Below are 22,916 nucleotides of genomic sequence, written 5' to 3' on the forward strand. Positions count from 1 at the left end.
GTTACACAGTTACAGGCAAAAGAATGAAAAAGAAAAAGTACTGTTGTGTACAGCGAAGCAAAAAAGTAAAAAAATAAAAATAAAGCATCAACAATACAGAGCAATCATAAACAGAGGTAAAAACGAAATAAATCCAGTCGTCTCCATGTATGGATATCCAGTGTTTGATGAGGTCAGTGTCGATGTTGTGATCTTCATACCAGCAAGAGCATGGATATCCAGGTGATGATAGTCAGCAGTCTTGACAGTCAACAATGTGATGTCAGAACAGGTCAGCTATAGACATTGAGGCGTTACGGACGGACAGACTGACTGAGTCACAGGATCTGCCCGTTTTCATAGTAAACCGCGACCTACGGTCGCAACTACTTTGCAGTGCCAAACAAAAAGTGACACTAACCAAATAAAGTGTCCATAACAAGTGTGTGAGACACAAAGGCTGTTTTTTTTTTACCTCCTCTTCTCTTAGATGCTTCAAAAAAGGTCTTATTGTCACCCTGGGACACAAACGTCAAAGGCTGCCTTTGATGTAAAGCAAACGTCAGTCTCATACTTCCTTCAGTTTGACTCTTTTAATTCTCCGCAGATGTGCTTTCAAAGCCTGGTCTGAATCCTCTCCCTTCCTCTCCCCTCTCTGCTCTAAACCTTTAGGCTTCTCTCTCCTCACCTGAGCCGTTCCACTTTAGTGAACACCACACTAGTCAGGTTAGTAGAGCATTGCTGAGCCTGGGCTGGTGATGGGGCCCATGAGCCAGCTAGACTCTGGGTGAGGAGAGGGGAGGGAGGAGGCAGTGGTGTAAAGTAACTTAGTACATTTACTTGTACTGTACAATTTTGAGGTACTTGTACTTTACTTGAATATTTCCAATTTCTAACACTTCTACTAACTTCTACTCCACTACATCTCGGATCCAAATATTGTACTTTTACTTCACTACATTTATTTGAAAACTTCAGATATAAATTATAATTTTATAAAACACACATAAACCACTTTAGCCCTATGTTATACAGTACAGAGGCTGTTTGAAATTAGCCAATCTACAAGCTCACTTGTAGCTTGAGAACTTGTAGAGCTGCTATTTTCAAACATTTTTGTACTTTTACTTTTGGTACTTTACTGTAAGTACATTTTGAACACTTTTACACTTTTACTCAAGTACATTTTGAATTCCGGACTTTTACATTCGACAGAGTATTTCTATATAGCAGTATCGATACTTTTACTTAAGTAAAGAATGCGGTACTTTTTTCCACCACTGGACTCTGGGTGTGGGAGGGGAGGGTCCCCCCCGCCCGCCCCCCCAGAGGGAGTGGTGGTGAACGCGAGGGGAGGGCCCGGGCGGCCCCTTTTGACAGGCCTACACACAGGGTCTGCTGGTGACCAGGGGGCCACAGAAGGGTCCCTGCCATAGCTTTTTAGAGAGCTACCACACCCTGGTTCCACCCCCCCAGCCCCCTGGTCCCTTGTTCCCCAGGAGGAGAGGGTGTGTTTGGGGGAGAGACCGAGGCGAGGAGAGGCAGGACCGCTGGACAAAAGATGGTCCTCGGGCCAGCGCTGTTCTGCATGGTAGCGGCTGTATCTCCCCCTCCACTTTTTTTTTTTTTCTTTTTTTGGGTGGGGGGCTTTTCTTTTCTTTGCGGGTTGGCTGCCTTTGTGGGGCTGCGGTGGAGGCTGGGGGGGTTGATATGATGGATGGAGTTGGGGGGGTTCGGACAGGGCCCGGGGTGGGATGGGACCACGGGGATGGAGGGGGCTCGATGTCGTCGTGCTCCCCATGTCTGAGAGGAACGTGCAAGGCATGGGGTGGCCCTGGGCGGTGGGCGGAATGGGCTGAGTGGGGTAGTTATGGGATCTATATATACGTGTGTGTGTGTGTGTGTGTGTGTGTGTGTGTGTGTGTGTGTGTGTGCGTGCGTGCGTGCGTGCGTGCGTGCGTGCGTGCGTGCGTGCGTGTGTGCGTGTGTGTGCACTGTGCACTGTGCAGGGGTGTCACAAGGGAGGGGCAAGTGGGACTGAGTTACTAGGGCCCAAGGTGGAGGGGCCTTAATTGTTTAGCTATTGAAAAATAGCAGATATACAAGCTCACAGCGCGGCACCGAGTGCCGCGCTGCGAGCTTGTAGATCTGCTATTTTTGAAAAGTCGTGAAAATTTGTGCAAATCTTTGAATATTATGTACTTTTTAAGCGAACATTTGTAACTCAAATTTTGGGGGTCCTTCACATGGAAATATTTGAGCACCACTAAGATAGAAATATGGTTTTTCAAAAACCTTAGAAGGATTTGAAATATTCAAAGACTTGCACAAAATGTCCACGATTTTTCAAAAATAGCAGATGTACAAGCTCGGAGCGGGGCACTCGGTGCCGCGCTGTGAGCTTGTATATCTGCTGTTTTTCAATAGTTAATTTAAAACACAAAATGTGAGTGAATCCTTGTACCCAGGGCCCAGAATTTGGTGTGACACCCCTGTGTGTGTGTGTGTGTGTGTGTGTGTGTGTGTGTGCGTGTGTGTGTGTGTGTGTGTGTGTGTGTGTGTGTGTGTGTGTGTGTGTGTGTGTGTGTGTGTGTGTGTGTGTGTGTGTGTGGTGAAAGGGGGATGGGAGGATGTGTATAGATGAAGGATGTACGTGAGAGCATGTTGCTGAGGGTGGGGAATTGCTGGAGACGAGGGTCTGTACGTACCGTATGTCTGGAGGAATAGCATTACCCTGGAGCATCATGGGGGATCCAGCAGGAACAGCTAGGGGGTTCCTTATTAATGCAGCGAGCATAATCCACCACGAGCACGTGTTCTCACAAAGCTAGATCTGTAGTGTGCAAGTGTAAACATGGATCCCTAAGGGTTCATTCCTACACTTTCAGAGTTAAAGGGGCTATAGTCAACTTTTTCTTGAAAAACAGACACTAAAATAAAAATGTTTCTATTCAAAAATGACCACAAAAAGCGTAAAATAATGATAAAATAATCATTTTGGCCGTTGTCAGACTGACTTTGTTTACATCCCTCTTCTATGGATTGATAAGGGATGTAAACACAGTCAGCCTGACAATGGCCAAAATGATTATTTTATCATTATTTTACTCTTTTTGTGGTCATTTTTGAATAGAAACACATATGAAGCTTATTTTTTTATAAAATATTTTCGAAACATTATTTTTATTTAGCGTCCGTTTTTCAAGAAAAGGTTGACTATAGCTCCTTTAACCCTTAAGTTCTGTTCAGATTCACTACACCTTCGTTCTGTTCGGGTCATTTTTACCCGGGGGATATTTATAAAAAACAACACTAATATAAATTTTAACTTAACAAATCATTGACTTGACTCTGAGGACCCCCTGTTGAAGACCACTGCTGTTAAACAATCCCAAGATGACATACCTTCTAATATTGTTAACATATACTAGGAGGCCAGCTAAATACAATAATCAGACCCAGGCAGTTCAACCAAACTGACACATATAAGACATGTAGACTTGCTCGCTACGAAATATGAACAGGCACATATAAATGAAATAAATACATATTTATAAATCTACCATCTAGGACATGGCTGCTTTGGCATCTATACCCTTCTGCTGAGCTGGTCGAGTCGTCACTGTGATGTCAGAACAGGTCAGCTATATCCATATATGGAGTCAGTGAGGTCAGATGTAGCCTAGAGGTATTGACCAGCTGTATGGATGTATGGATATCCAGGGTTTGATGAGGTCAGTGTTGTGATCTTCATATATGCAGATCCAGGTGATGATAGTCAGCAGTCTTGATTTGCAGATTCGTGTTGCGTCAACCACACTGGTTAGACTGACACAATATGTCCAATTGTCCATATATGGGCATTCCAAGATATGAGCTTAATATTGATGGGCATAAAGGGGATTCTAACAGGGCATCATCTGAGAATCAGATGTATAGGTCAGCTCCATATATGGAGGGATGATCCAGTCGTCTCCATGTATGGATATCCAGGGTTTGATGAGGACAGTGATATTACAGTAACAATGGCGAGGTAAATCTGAGGCAGTGCTGAAGCCTTGTGCGCGTGCACAGTTCAGTGTTCCTGTGTTCCTGTGAATGTGTGTACAGTATATGGTACATGTATGTGTGCAGAGTACCAAGTTCCAAAGTATGTGGGGCTTTTCCCTCTGGGGGCGAAAAAGACAGATGAGGATGCAGAGTTGGGATGAGGCCACCATATTTCATCACAGACAGTATAGAACCAGGGCTGGATAAATAGTTTAAAATAATCATCATATAGCTTTTCTACCACCAACATCATACAATACCACACACGCACTACATGACGCCAACATAAATATCTACACATGCCTTCTCTCTCTGCCTCATTGTCTCCATGTTGATCGAGTCAGAAGGAGTGTTGTTTTTCCCCAAGAGAGCTTCCTCTCTCTCTCTCTCTGTCTCTCTCTCTCTCTCTCTCTCTCTCTCTCTCTCTCTCTCTCTCTCTCTCTTTCTTTCTCTCCTCACCAGCAGTGTTGATTTCATCGATTAAAACTATGACGAAAAATGTTCATCGACTACCTTTTTTCACTGACGAAAACTAAATAAAAACTAAGCTATAATGACTAAAACTATGACTAAATATATTGGCAATGTTGTCAACAAATAAAAACTAGACTACAATTTCACGGTAGAGACTACTGGAGAAGAGATCCAGTAGAACTAAAAGACAAGTCATTTTATGTTTGTTTGCACTCGGGTGTTGCACTCTATTTAGCAGCTATTTAGCTATATAGCGGCTATTTTCAGAATGCAACCAAGTGTGTAAAATCTGCCATTACGACACCATCAAGGCCCGCCAAAAATGTTTTGTCGACAAGATCAACTGTACATTTAGTCGACTAAAATATTATGATATTTAGTCGACTAAAACTAAAACATTTCAGATTACTAAGATATGACTAAAACTAAATCACATTTCATTCAAAAGACAGCAACTAAAACTAAATAAAAAATGTGATGCCAAAATTAACACTGCTCCCCAGCGCTCCTGTGTCTCCTTCCTCTTCTTCCTCAACCTTGCAGTGTGGAATGTCCTCATAGCAAATCAATGGCTCGTGTCTCCCTGTCTTCCACTGTCCACCTTGCAGTGTGGAATGTGCTGATCCATAGGGATACATTGAAGAGTGATCATCTCCCCAGGAGACCTTAAAATCCCTATTCTGAGCATTTCATTATAAGCAAACATTTTTTTGAAAATACTATTTCTCTATTTCCCTCAATACCAAATCTCTTTGCCGATCCAAAACTCGCAACACACTGTGTTGCAATATGGCACGACACGTTGTGAGCTTGTAGCTATTTTTTTGGGATACTAGGCTTTAAGTGTTTTTTATTTTAGTTTTTAGTACATTAGTCAAACTTCCAGAGCTAGTGCATCACACAACCTTTATGACCCTCCCCTTTACCCCCAAATTACAGAAGGAAAACTACATCCATCTGTTCCAGTCAAGCTTCCCGTGAATCTCACCTGTGCAGCAGGTGTGCATGCAGAGGGAATGCATTGTAACCATCATTGATCATATCCAGGGTCACTAGTATTTTCCTTGGAAACCGACTCTTTTACTGACTGTTATGTGAGGTCACGGGGGGTGCATGCCTTTAAGTGAAAGTACAAACCTCATACCACATCTACTGTAGTCTATCAGACCAGTTGGGGGGCTTTGTCGACCCATACAGACAGAGACCCCTCACTTTCGCTTCGACTAGGAAGGATGGGGACAGTTAGCATACCTCTCCCTGGTGCATCGCGGGCCAGCAGAAAGGAAACAACGACAAACGCCAATCTTGGGCCCATCAGACAACCCACCAGGGCCTGGTGACCCGCTGGCATTCCGGGGGAACACCAAGATAAGTATCTGTGCAACCTGCTGGCTGTCCAGTAGCAGGATGGTGGCTGTCACCCGCTGCCCAGAGAGAGACATCCTCTGAGGGCCGGGACAAAGGTAGCTTGGTCCTAAGGGATTACCCATTAGCATGCTAGTCTGTGTGTTTAACACTGGCCTGAATGGAGCGGACAAGAACCAGAGCCCTATTCTATTCTAAACCAAGGAAGTGTTACTGTTTCAGCTGCTAATGCTGCCCCTGACTTATGCATAATATACGCATACATGCATATATATGAGGTATAAGCCATGCTGCTGTGTATCGGTATGATGGCTGCTTGCGCCACATTTTTTAATAAACTTTATGGGGTACATTGTTTGACTATGTATAACGTCGCTGTCGGGTGAAAACCTTGTATGTCCAAAACCGTTTTTCATTTTAAATCTAAACTAGTGAAAACAGCCGATCTACAAGCACACAACGCCTCGCACCATGAGGCGTTGTGTGCTTGTAGATCTGCTGTTTTCATTACTTTTGTGCGACGGACTTTGTATGATGAAGCAGGGCTTTACTTTGCCAAAAAACGTACACATTTGAAACTTGGAGATACGAGGTTCCTGTGACGAAGTAACATCACAGACGTGAGTTTTTCAGTGGAAACAAACTCTGCTGCAAACATGTAGAGTGTCTCGATTAGTCTTGTTAGAAGGGCCTACATAACCTGTTTTCCTCATGGCTAGTCTCAAACATATACTCACTTATAAAAGTCAGAATTATCCCCATAACAGCTATGTCTGTGAGTCAGATCCATATTCTGTGTGTATTATGTATGCACAAGTATAATGTTAAAGGCCCACTTCATGTTTGGGACACGATCAACACAATCCTGAGTTATTTTTTGTGTTCATATGATGCATTTTGCTTCATATGATGCATCATCACTAGTCATGCTGAAATACTAAAATATCTCAAAACACAGATTGAACACAAAAAAATAACTCAGGATAATAAAATAAGATCTGGTTGTCCCAGAGGGCCTTTAACTGAATATGACTATATGCATTCTTTGCACGTGTGTTTGAAAATGTGTGAGGTCGTCCGCTGACCGGTGTCCCCTGCGATTGTGCTTCTGTTTGCATGCGTGTTGCGTCTGTGATTGTGCGAGATTGTGAGCTTTTAGGATGGTGTGTTGCTGCGTTGCATGCTCAGACGTGCTGGGCGGTGGCTGATAATAATAACACAAGAGGCTGTGTGTTTGTGGACGTCTTAGTGGCGGAGATTCCCACCGTGCTCACTGTGTCTGGGCTCTGTGTGCTTTTGGGGTTGCACGCGTGACTCCGCCAGCTGTTCTATTCTCCCGGAGGTTCCCCCGCTGCACCCCTCTTCGCGCCGCGCACCCCTCATCTCTCGTGGACCCCCCCCCCCCCCTCCCTCCAATCTCAGAGGCCTGCTCTTCATCTGATAAGGGCTGTGCAGGCCAAACCCTCAGCGGAGCTCCTCAGAGGCCCTCAGAGCTGCTCCACGCTGACAATGCACCCTCCTTCCCCTCCACACACTATTTACATGTGAAAACACTGGGTCTTATCTCCAGTTCACTGGAGCTATGGCATAACAGCCAAGACTGCAGAGAGAGAGAGAGAGAGAGAAAGAGAGAGAGAGAGAGAGAGAGAGAGAGAGAGAGAGAGAGAGAGAGAGAGAGAGAGAAATGGAGAGAGAGAGAGAGAGCAAGAGTGAGAGAGAGCTTATATTGCTGTCTTTGTGAGAACCAAAGATGTGGAAAATGTATGGTCTCACTTTTTAGTTGAATATATTTAGAGTTAGAGAAAGCAGAGTCCACACTACAACCATAACGAAAACAATGGTGAACTAGATAGGTGCAATTCGGGGAAATTGCAAGTGTGGTTGCAATGACGCGAGTCATGAGGAGTCCACTGGGAAATTAATTCCATCTTACCGTTTATATTATAGTTACTTGTTATGAACGTGACCCTCACAATAACAGCCTTATAGGCGACAAGGCGAGCTGTATGGGAGAGAGCATAGAATAACAAGTGAGGGTTGAGAGTGAATACTTCCATTGCTATAAATCGTCGTTGTCGGGTGAAAACCTTGTATGTCCAAAACCGTTGGTTTTGCATTTATCATTTTAAAAATGATTTAAACCAGTGAAAACAGCCGATCTACAACGCCTCGCACAACACCTCGCACCACAAGGCGTTGTGTGCTTGTAGATCTGCTGTTTTCACTACTTTTGTGCGACGGCCTTGTATGATGAAGCAGGGCTTTACTTTACGAAATAACGCACACATTTGAAACTTGGAGATACGAGGTTTCCACCCGACAACGACAAAATAACGCAACACATTTTGCTCCAGTATCTGGGATACCAGTATACAGAGAACAGTGATACTGCAGGAGGAGGCTGCCGGCAAGGCAAATCAGACAAGCCTCCAGAGTGTCATTGTGGACTAGTTAAAGGTTAAAGCATTCCACTATCAGTGGGACGTTAGCCATCTTCATTTCACTTGTACCGTGTCCAACAACCCTGGGCTGTGCTAATGCAAAACAAACGGCCCCCTAGAGAGCAGGGCCCGCTTTCTCAGCTCTGTCCTCTGCCAGTTTGCTAAATTGCCACGGATGTCTGTGCTAACAATCGCCCTCATCCACATTAACGTTATGCTATCTTCCCCACCGCCTTCATGAGCCAACTGAAGAACTGCCGCTATTTTTCCATCATGGCCGCCATACTCTCGACGCCGGGCCCTCCCACCCATCATTGCCGTTTCAACGATATGCGCCGTCATGGGCCTCTGAGGGTCCATTAAAGAAGAATTACTGTTTTTGTCTCATCTCCATAAGGGACATAACTCAAGTTTAACACCTTCAGATCCTCATCCACGCTCCAGTGTGTGTGTGTGTGTGTGTGTGTGTGTGTGTGTGTGTGTGTGTGTGTGTGTGTGTGTGTGTGTGTGTGTGTGTGTGTGTGTGTGTTTGGTGGGGTTCTTCTCACTTCCCTTCCAACTCGCCAGCTGTCCACATGAGTGATGATTTCAAGATTTTCAACCAATCTTTACACTCTCAGTGATGAAATGATCATATTTTACCTTGTAGACCTTGGCGACAGAGAGACAGACATGGAAGGTCTTTTAATTAAAGCCTTACAGCCTGTATAGGCTAGGGCAGGGGCTAAACAAACAGAGGCACCATGGCTTGAGAATAGAAGAAAGAATTGGGGGGGCTGGGTAGAAAAGTAGGGGGCAACACAGTGAGAAGACAAGAGAGGTATAATGTGAAAAGATGAGGCAGTGGAATTTAGAGGGATTGGAGGGAAGGATGATTGTGTAGATGAAAGATGAACAGAGTAATAAACTGGAAAATAATATAGCATGGGGAATGGCGATGAAGATGCTATTCATGTTATCTGATGTGTCTTGGTGTGTGATATAGGATATAATAGGCAGTGAAGGCACAGTGGGGTTGTATACACACCAGGGCAGGAATTTCATGGGGGCCATGAAGGCCATGGTCGCCATTGCCCCTCAGTTTGGCCTTGTGCCCCTTAAACCAATGGCATGACCTGAGGTCACAGTGGCCTTAATGCCCCAGCTGACTGTAGCACTTTCTCCTCTGTCTCTTTCTTGTCAATATGTAGACACAGTAGACACCGGTGTCCCTTTCGGGGAAATCCCTATAAGGCAAACGCTGATAAGGCAAACGCAAATGTACTGCCCGGGTCTCCTACCGTAGTGATCTTCTGCCGTCTCGTTAAGGAAACAGAGTAGCCTCCTTATTTTTAGCAATACAATGGTTATATGTCACAGTTATTGTCCACGACATTGCAAGCGGCGCGAAGGCCAGCAGACCTTGGTCCTGCTCTTCGCGCCCGAGCGCGCAGGCGCGAGTGCCCGCGAAGAGCGGGCCAGGGCCCCGCGGCCGGCGGAGCGCTGCGCGAGTTACGTAGCCGTGGTGAATGCAATCGTTATATTTATGCCCAGGCCGTAAGGCCTGGGCAAGCGCACGATAAACGCATGAATGGAATGAAACGCGATGCAGGTGAGCTCACATTTCACCATAACAAAAGGAGGTTTAAAAAAAAAAAAAAAGGAGTTTGGCTTATCAGCGTTTGCCTTATCGGCGTTTGGCTTATCAGGACGTGCCCGTCCCTTTCTTGTCATGTAGACACAAGTGTCTTTGGTTGAGATTCTGAAATCTTAACTTCCCAGAGTCCCCATTTTTAAACCAATCTAGTGACTTTGATTGGTGCAGGGCTGAGCATGAACCAGATCGTAAATATCATAATTTATCTATTTCACTGCAGATTAGGTTATCATCCCAAACCTTTAAATTCAACAAATTCTTTCAATGGACTAAAATCTTGTTTTATTTGATGGCCTTCCTGCCCTGGTATTTGGCCTTTGTGCCCTCCAAAAATTGACAACACCAAAGGCCAAGTGGCCTTGCCTCTAAAATGAAGAAATTCCAGGCCTGATACACACATTTCATTTGCATAAGCAGTCACACAGTGACTATCAGTGACTAGGGGTGAGGCTGTTTAGTTTATTGAAGCGGTGAAAGCCGCTTCCAAGGTGCGGCTTTGTGTGTCCCGTACCTGTCCCGTGCATCTCTGCGCTGTGATTGGTTAGTTTTGTCTGTCCCGTGCATGTCCAGAATGAAGAATTGAGGATTGGCCAAGCTTCACATGACAATTTGGCTCTCCAGACAAAATCATTCATTCATTCAGAACTAGAACTAAAGCACATATAGAAAGTATAGATCACAGAACGTATAGATCTAGAACACATAGAATACAAATTCACCGCTTCACTTCGAACCGAGGTTCGATTTTTTTATTTAGCACATTGTTATAAAAACTCACACCTAGTGTGAAGTGAGCGGTGCTATTTATGAGTTAATTTCATCAAGCACCGCGCTAGCTAGCGCGTCCTGCGAAGCTTGGCCAATGGGATCCTGGTTTAGGCCTACAACAAACTTTGAGCCCTGGACACGTTTTTCACCGCAATTTTTGACCGGATATTTTTATATAGGCCTGATGTAGCACTAGCCACGCTTCAGTTTATTTAAGCCCCGGACATTTTTGAACAGGTTTTTCCCTTGGTTTCTGACCGGACAAAGCCAGATGGTGGAGCTATAGCTCCTGATCCAGGAGCACAGCTCAAAAATAGAACAATACAAATCAAAGAAATACTGTGCAAGGAAAGGAAGAAGCCGGCATGCAGCAGGCCTATTTGGAATCCTTTCCTTAATGGATGAGTTCATTAAATAACTGATTAAAAGTTCAATATAGCCTACTTTTACTGTCTTGGGAATTATAATCTTCCTGGTTCGTTCCCCGGCTCCACTGGCTTTGTCTTCAAGTGTCAAAGTGTCCTTGAGCAACACTCAAGGTTTGAGTCTGAACCCATAACTCTGGTGAGGAGGTGCCTTGCATGTTTGCCTCCCAGGTCGATGTGCTTGTGATTGATGCTTGTGAATGGGTGAATGTGTATGGAACGATGTAATGCACTTTGAATAAAGATACAAAATGCACCCTTTACATTTATATCATGAATGTGGGTTTTATCTTTAATCAAGTGTGAATTTGCTACATTTTGAGAGAAAAAGAGCACTCTAGATTGATTAATCTTTCGATGTTTTTGTTGACAAAAAAATGCTTATTCATGAACATACTTTTACATATCTGTCAACAGGATAAAACACAAAAAGATTATTTCCATTGTTGTCCCATGACATGACATGACATGACATGACATGACATGACATGACATGACGTGACGTGACGTGACACGTGTGTAAACTGAGTTTGTTTGTTTTGGAGGGGGGCAGAGACATAGGCTAGAAACCAGATTTTTTTTTAATCTATTTCCAAGAACTAACCTCTAATGGCAAATTTAGGTCCTCCATCTGACTTTGCTAGCCTGGCTCAGCCCCTGAATTGCCACTCATGGAGTGAAAATTCAGGCTGAGTGTCAGCCTGTCAGGCTATGACTTCGCTGCTCTTCAGATTGTATCATGGTGCTACAGTGACATCTAGTGGTAAACAGGTCGAACCTAGGGTGGCTTTTTTAATGCAAAACCTTTCACAAAACAAATACTGGTCACTATAAAGCGAATATAAAATAACAAAATAAAAGGCAGGTTCAGACTGCATGTAATTTTTGTGACTTTCATACAATATGTGCTGGATTACAATATAACAGTCTATTATATAAATTATATAAATTATATAAAGTCTATTATATAAACATTCACACAAACAAATATTGAAAAATTATTTTGGAAGTTACTTCCTTACTTCTGAGCAATATATATAGACCTATATATATGTGTGTGTGGCGGAGAGAGTCGCAGCCCCAGCCTGAAGCCTCAAGAGTCTAGTATCTGCTATTATTTCATAGGGATATCCCTTTGGGGTAATGGTTAAAATATTGGACTTTCACGCGGAAGACCCGGGTTCAAAGCTGGGTGGGGAGGTTCGGAGCACCTCCGTTACACACACACACATATATATATATATATATAGACTCTATATAACAGCATGAACATTCTATATTAAAATAAGAACATAATTATTTTTAAGATCATCCAAGGCGAGATTTGTTAGTGGTGTAAAGACTTTCTGATGGTGTGACAAATCAATAGAAAACTCAGGACTCTTCAGTTTATGTTCCATTTCAGTTTATGTTCCATTGATTGATTGATTGATTGATTGATTGATTGAAGACTTTATTAGAAGTTTGCATAGGAAAAGGTACATCAAGGTCAACTAAAATGATACACAGAAAGCTTGTTTCAAATTGAGGCCCTTTTTCTCATATAACATTGAACGACTGTCTAAAATTGGTCTAAAAGTGAAAGTTGTTTATTTAGATGTCTAAGCTTAGACTAGACGTTGATTAGGTTATTTCAACGGCTATATATAGACGGTCTATTAAATGTCTAATTAATGTCTAATCTATGCTTAGAGACATCTAAAAAACTTACATTTTTAGACCAATTTTAGACTAGCATTTAGACGTATATATAATAGCCCAAAAAATGCTCTGTGGCTGTGGGTACAGTAGAAAGGTACAGGGGGAGGTAAGGATGTGACAAAAAATTGTAAATTTTTTCGCTTCATCATACAAGGCCGCCGCACAAAAGTAGTGAAAACAGCAGATCTACAAGCACACAATGCCTCGCTGTGCGATTTTGGACATAGGCCTACAAGGTTTCCACCCCAGACAATATATTATGATGACCAATACTGACACATCTGCATAATCACTAGAGGGCGATACAAGCAAAGGTATCTGAGTTGGGTGACATAGCCTACTGTAGGCCTGGCCTACAGTAGGCCATAGGTGTACAGTAGGTGTACCTGTCAGGTGAGGCAAGCCAGAGTATTGTTTAATATGCAAAGCAAGAAGGGATTGAAGAAGTGTTATTGACTGCTGTTAGCTTTTTCGGGAGCAGAGTCTGTCTGTCTGTGTGTCTGTCTGTAATCCGCGTATCTCGAGAACCGTTCGTCCCACCGGCTTCAGATTCGGCACGCGCGTTCCCCGCCGCGGCACGGAGTGCAGTGCCGGGTCTCGACCCGACCCGACGCGCGGTTTTCCCAAACCGGCGCGAAACGTTCGGAATCTCCTTATTTGATTGTTGGTTTATTTGGTTGATTGTTGACATCAGGCTGTTCCGGAGGAAATCGGCGAAAGCTCTGATTCATTGTGACATCACTTCATAAAAGGCTCTGACATCACGTACGCCACATGAGTCAACAAAAAATCTCTGTGAGTGTGTATGTATGTATGTAATCCGCGTATCTCGAGAACCGTTCGTCCCACGGGCACGCGCGTTCTCCATATATGGGCATAAAATGAATGCCCCCATATATGGGCATAAAATGGATTGCAGACAGACAGATACAGATATCTCCATATATGGACATAAATGGACAGAGGCAAACAGATGGTCAAAGATCTCCATATATGGGCATAAAATGGACGCAGACAGACAGATACAGATATCTCCATATATGGGCATAAATGGACACAGGCAAACAGATGTTCAAAACGGGTCCTATGACAACAGGTATAATGAGGTTTGCATTAAAGGGGGAACCGGCACTGTGTCTGCAACACAGTTGGAGGCACAGACAGATACCTCATATATGGGCATAAAATGGACGCAGATAGACAGATATCTCCATATATGGGCATAAAATGGACGCAGATAGACAGATATCTCCATATATGGGCATAAAATGGACCCAGAACTATAACTGCAGTGATCTCCATATATGGACATAAAATGGACAGCGACATACAGACAGACAGATACAGATAACTCCATATATGGGCATAAATGGACACAGGCAGACAGATGGTCAAAACGGGTCCTATGAAAACAGGTATAATGGGGTTTGCATTAAAGGGCGGGGCATTCATTCCCTATTTACATTGTTCCGAGTTGGCCAGGTCGGCGACTAGACGCTGGGCCGCCCTTAGCTTCTAGTAATAATAATAAGGGTAATAATCATAATCATAATCATAATCATTAAAAACAAACTGTAGGACACATAACATTAAGAGACCCATACTGTGTCTTTGTGACTGACCCACAGATGGGGTCGCGCCAAACGGAGGCAACTATTGGGATACGGTTAGGTCTAATTCTGTAATTAAAGCAACAAAGTAGATCTATTTGAGGTAGGTCTAATTGTACTCTAAGTAAGTGTGTTAACATGTTCTGGGAGGAGTTGACCCCCAAACCCCCGTTGGGGGGTCGTAAACCCGATGTTTATAAAGTGTGAAACTGAGTCAGTTGGAACTTAGAATCTGAACGCCGCCGCTCCGGGCGGCGCGGCGGCGGCTGCGAAGATTGCAGATGAATGACGAACAGGGCGACGCCAAGAACCTGCCGGACCCGGGATGTTGTTTCGACGTCTCCGATGCGTCAGGAACCGGGATGTTGTTTTGTCTTCTTGCACCACAGAAACGGCGAAACACCGTCCGAGTTCAGAGACCTCCAAACACCAACCAACTTCAGTCACAAAATACAGCACGCGCGCACGCGCGCACACACACACACACACAAACACACACACACACACACACACACACACACACACACACACACACACACACACACACACACACATTGGTGTATTATTAGGACTAGAAGCCGAAGGGCGGCCGAGCGTCTAGTCGGCGACCTGGCCAACTCGGGAACAATGTAAATAGAGAATGAATGCCTCGCCCTTTAATGCAATCCCCATTATACCTGTTGTCATAGGACCCGTGTTGACCATCTGTTTGACTGTGTCCATGTATGCCCATATATGGAGATATCTGACTGCGTCCAAGTTATGCCCATATATGGAGATCTCTGTATCTGCCTGACAGTCGGCCGAGCGTCTAGTCGAGGACCGGCCTACTCGGGAACGATGTAAATACGGAATGAATGCCCCACCCTTTAATGCAAACTCCATTATACCTGTTGTCATAACCTGTTTTGACCATCTGTTTGCCTGTGTCCATTTATGCCCATATATGTAGATATCTGTATCTGTCTGCCTGTGTCCATTTATGCCCATATGGGGATCTCTGCAGACACAGTGCCGGTTCTGGAAAACACTAATGTCAGACATTAGCTCCGCATACGGAGATTCCGGACCTTTCCCGCTGGTTCCGGATAACCGCATATCAGGTCAGGTCGAGGCCGGGCACTGCACTCCCTGCTGCGGCGGGGAACGTGTGTGCCGAATTCTGTGTAATGCAAACCCCATTATACCTGTTGTCATAGGATCCATTTTGACCATCTGTTTGCCTGAGTCCATTTATGCCCATATATGGATATATCTGTTTCTGTCTGTCTGCGTCCATTTCATGCCAATATATGGAGATCTCTGCAGACACAGTGCCGATTCCGGAAGACCCTGATGTCAGACAACAGCTCTGCATACGGAGAATCCAAACTTTTTGCGCTGGGTTCCGAAAAATCGCGTATCGGGTCGGGTCGAGGCCGGGCACTGCACTACCTGCTGCGGCAGGGAACACGCGCGCTGAATTTGAAGCTGGTGGGACGAACGGTTCTCAAGATACGCGGATTACATACATACATACATATATATACATACATACATACACACTCACAGAGATTTTTTGTTGACTCATGTGGCGTATGTGATGTCAGAGCCTTTTATGAAGTGATGTCACAATGAGTCAGCGCTTGCTCCGGAACAGCCCGATGTCAGTCATCTCCGCATACGGAGATTCCAAACCTTTCGTGCCGGATCCGAAAAACTGTGTATCGGGTCGGGTCGAGGTCTAGCTAAGAACGTAGGCAAAGGTCTGAGCTATCTGCGTGCGAAATTTGGAGTCTGTAGCACCAACCATGTCAACCTCGCAGCGCGGCACTCGGTGCCGCGCTGTGAGCTTGTATATCTGCTATTTTTCAATAGTTAACATTCATGGGGGGCCCGCAGTGAATCCTTCTACCCAGGGCCCAGAATTTGGTGTGACGCCCCTGCGTATCAAATATCTAAATACTGAATCAAGCAACTAAACAACTGTCTAGGGTGCTCCCAAAAGCCTGAGTAGATGATCACCCGACTATGAGCACCTAGTATCAAAATCACTTTTTAGGTGAAAACATTTCTACCTAAAAAGGTGAAAGCGTTATCACCTAAAATGGTAGCATGCAGCCACCAAATTGATTTTTTTAAAAATATTATTTGATGGCCATGGCCTTCCTGCCCTGGTATTTGGCCTCTGTGCCCTAAAAAGAAACTGACAACACCAAAGGCCAAATGGCCTTGACCCTAAAATGACAAAATTCCAAGTCTGGACATGATACTGATCCCAATAAGCCTTACAATGCATCTTTCACAAGTCATTATTTGGCTGCTGAAAAGTTCTAATATTTGTACAAAAGACAAAAACAATTTTCATCTGAATCAGAACTTTACTTTCAATGTATGTACAGGATACGGGGGGGGGGGGGGGGGGATAATGGAAAACAAGTGAAAACCTGAAATACTCACAATAGCTGTCCTTATTAGAACTTAGGAATAATAAAAAAAAAAAAAGGTCTTTAACGAATTGCTGATAGGCCATCGTGACAAAAATGTACAAACAAAAGGAACAAGCAAAAGTGGTACAACTTTTGTCCTGAGAATCATTATCCAGTTCTATAGAAAGTAACATTAATTCACCTCTTTTTCCAATACATTTTTGTGTATTTTATATATATATAAAACGATCATATAGGCACAAATTGTTTGAAACATATTTGTCATTGCTATGGAGGGACACAGTACATCCTGGGAAAAGGGTTCATCAGTAAATGATTATCTTTGGCTTAGATTTTTTTTTTTTTATGAGTCAGTATTATTACTGCTGGCATATAGATACAAAAACAGGCTCTCTTCTCAGTTTAAACTCATACATACACAATCTGATGGTGCTTTTAAATACATTTCTCTCCTTTCCTTACTACCTATGTACAATAGCAAATGGGCACCTTCAAAAAGAATGAAATGATAAGGACAAGAGAACAGTACATTTATATAGACACATCCTTCAGATAGGTTTCAGTCGTTGAATAACAATACACATACTAAAGTCGGTCCCATCCTAATTTACAGTACACTTTAAGGCAGAATAAGACATAATAAAGCCACAATAAGAAATAATGTGTTGGTAATTAGAACTATGTTTTATTAGACAGAAACAAAGACAGAATAGCATAAAGAGCAGATACATTCGCTGGCACCGGCGGCGGCACCTGCCGGCAACTGACGCGGCAGGTACCGCCGCACGACCAGCAGTTCGACCGTCAGTCGCGCTGCATCACTGGCGATAGGACCGGCGGTCGCCGCACGGAACGGTAGGTAGGACCGGCATCGCTGGTAACTGCCGCGGCAGCCACCACCGCACGGACCCGCAGTTTACCGCGACGGGACCTGCCGGTCAAACTGCCGGTCCTATCGCCGGCGATGCAGTGCGACTGCTGGTCGTATGGCGGTACTTGCCACGTCAGTTCCGCGGCAGATGCCGGTGCCAGAGAATGTATCCGCTCTTTCTGCTATTCTGTCTTTGTTTCTGTCTAATAAAACATATTAGTTCTAATTAACACATTATTTCTTATTATGGCTCTATTATGTCTTATTCTGTCTTAAAGTGTACTGTAAATTAGGATGGGACCCTAAAGTCTATCCTGACCAAAGGTCACCTTCTCTGTACAAGGACCTCTGGCGAAACGACATTGCAAATTAAATTTAACACTGAATTAAGGTTCAGAAATTTGCATGCACCTAAAGTGAACTTGAACAATCTGATATGACACTTTTCCTCTGACATTGCGGTGGTTCGCAAAACATGAGACCTCCAAAGAATATATTTTTTCTTCATCAAATCTGTAGACACAATTTGTCTTCAACTTTATTTCTGAGATTCTGACACATCTGACTTGCTCCAATGGTTTGTTTACTTATGGGAATGATACAAAAAATGAGATGTTTATATAGATCTTTATGCTCATATAATTAAATCTCACACCAATGGTCCTTTTTATAATTAGATACTGTCTGGGTATTAGTCAGGAGGAAAACGAAGGCACAAGGTATTGAAAACAATGGAGAGAAGAACAAATCTGTCTACACAACCCAGCAACACTTTGCCAAAAATGGGTTTCAGTTCTAACAAAGTTACGTGTTTTTGACAACTGTTTTATCTGCACAATCTGTTTTCATGTACACTGAAATTACAAATCCTTATTGATTAGTAATGATCTAGCTATAGTAGATCTCTCTAATGATCCTGCATTGTATAATCCACAAATTATGTCAAGAGTAATATGTAATCCAATTCAAAAACTATAGTCTACAGGACTATTTAAAATTACTTTACACAACTTTAATTTCATTTGAACTAATTATAGAAAGCAAGGAACAAATATGTTATGTTACTGCAATCCTTGAAATAGGTCAAATGTAACTGTAAACAAAAACAAAATATATGATTTTGTCTAGCATTTAGCTGGTTTGTTTTTAAAACAATTCAGACCATTAAGCCTCAAGGAGATGAACCAAGCAACAATGTAGATCTATTATGATATGATTTATGATAAATACCGTTCTAGATAAAAGAACAGTGTAGCAGGAAATGGGTTTTTAACCACTTGATAGCATCCCTATTCTTCGGGAAACATTCGCCAGGAAATAGCAGATCTACAAGCTCACACGCATTGATCTGCTCTTTTCAGCGAAGAGATTTGGTGTAGAGGGACAAAATGAGTGGACCAAGTACAAAGCCGACCCCAGAGCTGAAGTATTAGTTTACTAAGTATAGAGGGTTTAAGTGGTTAAGAAGTGCGCTATGATACACATCTCCAACTGGGTGGGCGATATGGAACAATTTTCAAGTTACTTGACAAAAACTAGACTCTCTGGGTTCCTTTTGGGAGGTCTAAATTGAACTTTACAAGTATGTAACTCTGACAGTATACAAATGAAACCAAAGTGGAAACCTTGACATTATAAAGTTTGAGAACTACTGATTTAGACCAAAATGCAGGTTTAAATTGAATTCTGCAATGAATCTCTGTATTAACGATTAAACAGGATTTTTTACAAGGCTCCCTCAATTGTATCACGATATATATGATATCTCTGAAAAGGCATATCATTGTATCGTCTCCACGATAATTATCACCATATCGCCCACCCCTATCTCCTACTGCTACAGAAATATTTTACACAAAGGAGGAAATGACAGCATTATAGTGTTTTCACAACATACACTTAATGCTAGCTATACCACAACGTATACACTGCATAATGACCACTTAGAGCACTCCGCCACTGTCAGTAGATGATGTTTATATAGGATACATGTGACAGTTTACGCTCAATGTCTCTTCTTTGGGGGATACAGGTGCTGTACAATGTGTTTGTGTGGGGAGAGCACATTCAGGTGTTGTGCAGCTATATCTCCAGCAGAGGTCACCATCATACAATATCTGAGGGTGAGGGCCGGTGTGGGAGGGGGGAAGTGTGTATTTCAGTCATGCTCCTCATTCAGCCAATAGTGTAGGTGGCAAGAATAGGGTCCTGTCCTGTCTCCCGGTCCCTGCTGACCTCCTACAGCATGGGTGGATGCTCTGGGCTCTCCCCAGGGTGGGCCGACAGCCTCAACTCCAGTCTCCCGTGGCCTTGCGGGCCTGGTCCTTCAGTCCTAACAGTCATACTCCAGCTCTAATGCACAAACTACATACTGTAAGAGAGAGAGAGAGAGCCACTACAGCTGCTGGGACTCTTCTCTCTGGTGGGTGACCGAGGAGGCCACAGTTCTGGGTGTGGGAGGTGCGGAGGTGTGCGCTGTGGGCACCGCCTCGTACCGCGGCAGCTCTCCTTCTGACGGCAGCTCTCCGTCCTGGAGGTACGGAGGGGGAGGAAGGTCGAACCAGGGAGGTCGGCTGGAAGGATGGAAGGTAAAAAGTAGATGCTGTCAATTAAAGACATGTTCAGAGGGATTTTTCTGTTTCATGATTGCATAAAGACTGGACAAGGGGATGCCACTCTTGTGAGATATTCATTAATACTTTATAACTATATATAAGCTAACAAATAAATGAAATTATATTTATCATATCATATTGTGTTTATCATAAATCCTATATTCTTCTGGGAACACATTTATGTGATTATGATTAGGCAAGCTTAACTCATTTTACAATTCAAACGCTATCGACACACAGCTGTTAAGGCCTTTGCACGCGCACGCACACACACACACACACACACACACACACACACACACACACACACACACACACACACACACACACACACACACACACACACACACACACACACACACACACACACACACACATTTTCCCAGCAAGAGCCGTCGCAGACTGCGTCCGCGTCTGAAGACGTCTCATGACGCGTCAGTGCTTAAATATAGCGGTCAAGACGCAGCTTTGCGTCCAGGACGGAGCTCCCGCGGCTCAAGACGCGATTCTCGGTTTCAATCACTTCAATCACGTCTTTGCGTCTTCTAGACGCGAAACCGCGGCTCAAGACGCGATTCTCGGTTTCAATCACGTCTTTTAACCTCAAAGACGCGGCTTGGACACTACAATCGCGTCTTTGATCCCAAAGACGAGGCTTGGAATCGCGTCTGGCTGGAACTCGGTGTGGCCGTAAAGGAGACATGTAACCCGCAAAGTCTGCTGTGTGCTGTCCTTGTATCTATTAGATACATTTTACTATTATTTATTGTCAATGGAACATGCTATATTCTACCATATTGTCGGCATTATAGTGTGTCATAACGTTTTTAGTGCAAAAATATATCTTTTCGTTTCTTTTTTTTTTTAGCATTTAAAAAAAAAAGGCAGGTTATATCTGCCTGGATTCATGACACAGAGCAGAACGTTTAGCTCAGTCGCTAGAGCGGCCGCCCCGTTGACCGGAGGTTGCCGGTTCGATCCCCGCCTCAGTCACTCTTTATTTCTAAGCACTGTGAAACACGTTTTCTTGCGGCTCCAGAGGCGAATCTCGTTTCAATCACGTCTTTGAGCCAAAAGACAGGGCTTGGACCGCGTCTTTGAGCCCAAAGACGGGGCTTGGACACTACAATCGCGTCTTTGGGGGCTTGGACCGCGTCTTTGAGCCCAAAGACGGGGCTTGGACACTACAATCGCGTCTTTGATCCCAAAGACGTGGCTTGGAGGCTACCGCGTCTGGCTGGAACTCGGAGCGGAGTCAAGTTCATTGAAAATAATGGGGCCGTATGTTTTGACGCGGCGCCTCCGTGCGGCCGATGTGTCTAGTGTGTGTTCCCCTTCAGACGTCTGCTGTCTGCTCTCCGTGAAAAAAAAAAAAAAAAAAGGGTGTCTATTGTATGTATTTTTTGATGGAGAATTCAAATATTACCTTCTTTTTTGCATAGGACAACTCTAACCTGCATCAATTGGTATTTTATAATTGCCAATTGTACCCTATCCATCTAAAAAACAAATTGGATGTCTATTGTAGGTATTTTTTGATGGAGAATTCAAATATGACCTTCTTTTTTGCATAGGACAACTCTAACCTGCATCAATTGGTATTTTATAATTGTCAATTGTACCCTATCCATCTAAAAAAACAAATTGGATCTCTATTGTATGTATTTTTTGATGGAAAATTCAAATATTACCTTCTTTTTTAGATAGGACAACTCTAACCTGCATCAATTGGTATTTTATAATTGTCAATTGTACCCTATCCATCTAAAAAAACAAATTGGATCTCTATTGTATGTATTTTTTGATGGAAAATTCAAATATTACCTTCTTTTTTAGATAGGACAACTCTAACCTGCATCAATTGGTATTTTATAATTGCCAATAGTACCCTATCAATCTAAAAAAAACAAATTGGATCTCTATTGTATGTATTTTTTGATGGAAAATTAAAATATTACCTTCTTTTTTTAGATAGGACAACTCTAACCTGCATCAATTGGTGCATCAACCTTCTATCTATCTATCTATCTATCTATCTATCTATCTATCTATTTATACTTCACCTTTAGTCAAGAAGAGAGTTCAGCCTCAGGAACTTGCACACCTGGAACTGTGTCATGACTGTGTCATGGAGCTAAGCAGAACTATGTTAAATACTCACAATGAGTCTGATGGACCAATCAGAGTGGTGGTGGGGGGAGGGATCAACAATAGACAGAAACTGGATAATGCTTTGTTAACTGTCCCACCTAAGTCCCTGCTAGTCTGAACAAATCACCTTCCCTCTCATAACACTACTACTACTACTACTACTACTACTACTACTACTACTACGACTACATTTATATAAAGCTGCTCTTGCATTTGAATTCAAGTCTGACACAAGTTAAGGTTAACTTAGGTAGTAGTTCATTTTGCTGGCTTTTGTGTGTGAGTGTGTAGGCCCACAAATTATTATAATTGTCTGTCATTAAGTGACTCAAAGGGAGACGTCTAATGGGTGTTTATTATTTTAATATTAACTGTGGGAAGATTATATATATTTTATTTTG

At 43.3% G+C, this 22,916-nt stretch overlaps 1 protein-coding gene across 2 annotated transcripts in view; it reads right to left on the reverse strand.

Annotated features, from left to right (window-relative positions):
- Positions 1 to 16,830: 16,830 nt before the first annotated feature.
- The window catches only part of ldlrad3 (low density lipoprotein receptor class A domain containing 3), a 143,322-nt gene continuing 137,236 nt past the window's right edge, over positions 16,831 to 22,916 (reverse strand). For both annotated transcript variants that reach the window (XM_080736664.1, XM_080736663.1), the window contains exon 6: positions 16,831 to 20,322. In XM_080736664.1, coding sequence (XP_080592790.1) covers positions 20,145 to 20,322 — 178 coding nt within the window. In that variant the 3' untranslated portion in view covers positions 16,831 to 20,144. The remainder of the gene's footprint in view (positions 20,323 to 22,916) is intronic.

This window comes from Nannobrachium achirus (genome assembly GCF_963921795.1).
Source record: "Nannobrachium achirus genome assembly, chromosome: 11".
NCBI classification, from domain to species: domain Eukaryota; kingdom Metazoa; phylum Chordata; class Actinopteri; order Myctophiformes; family Myctophidae; genus Nannobrachium; species Nannobrachium achirus.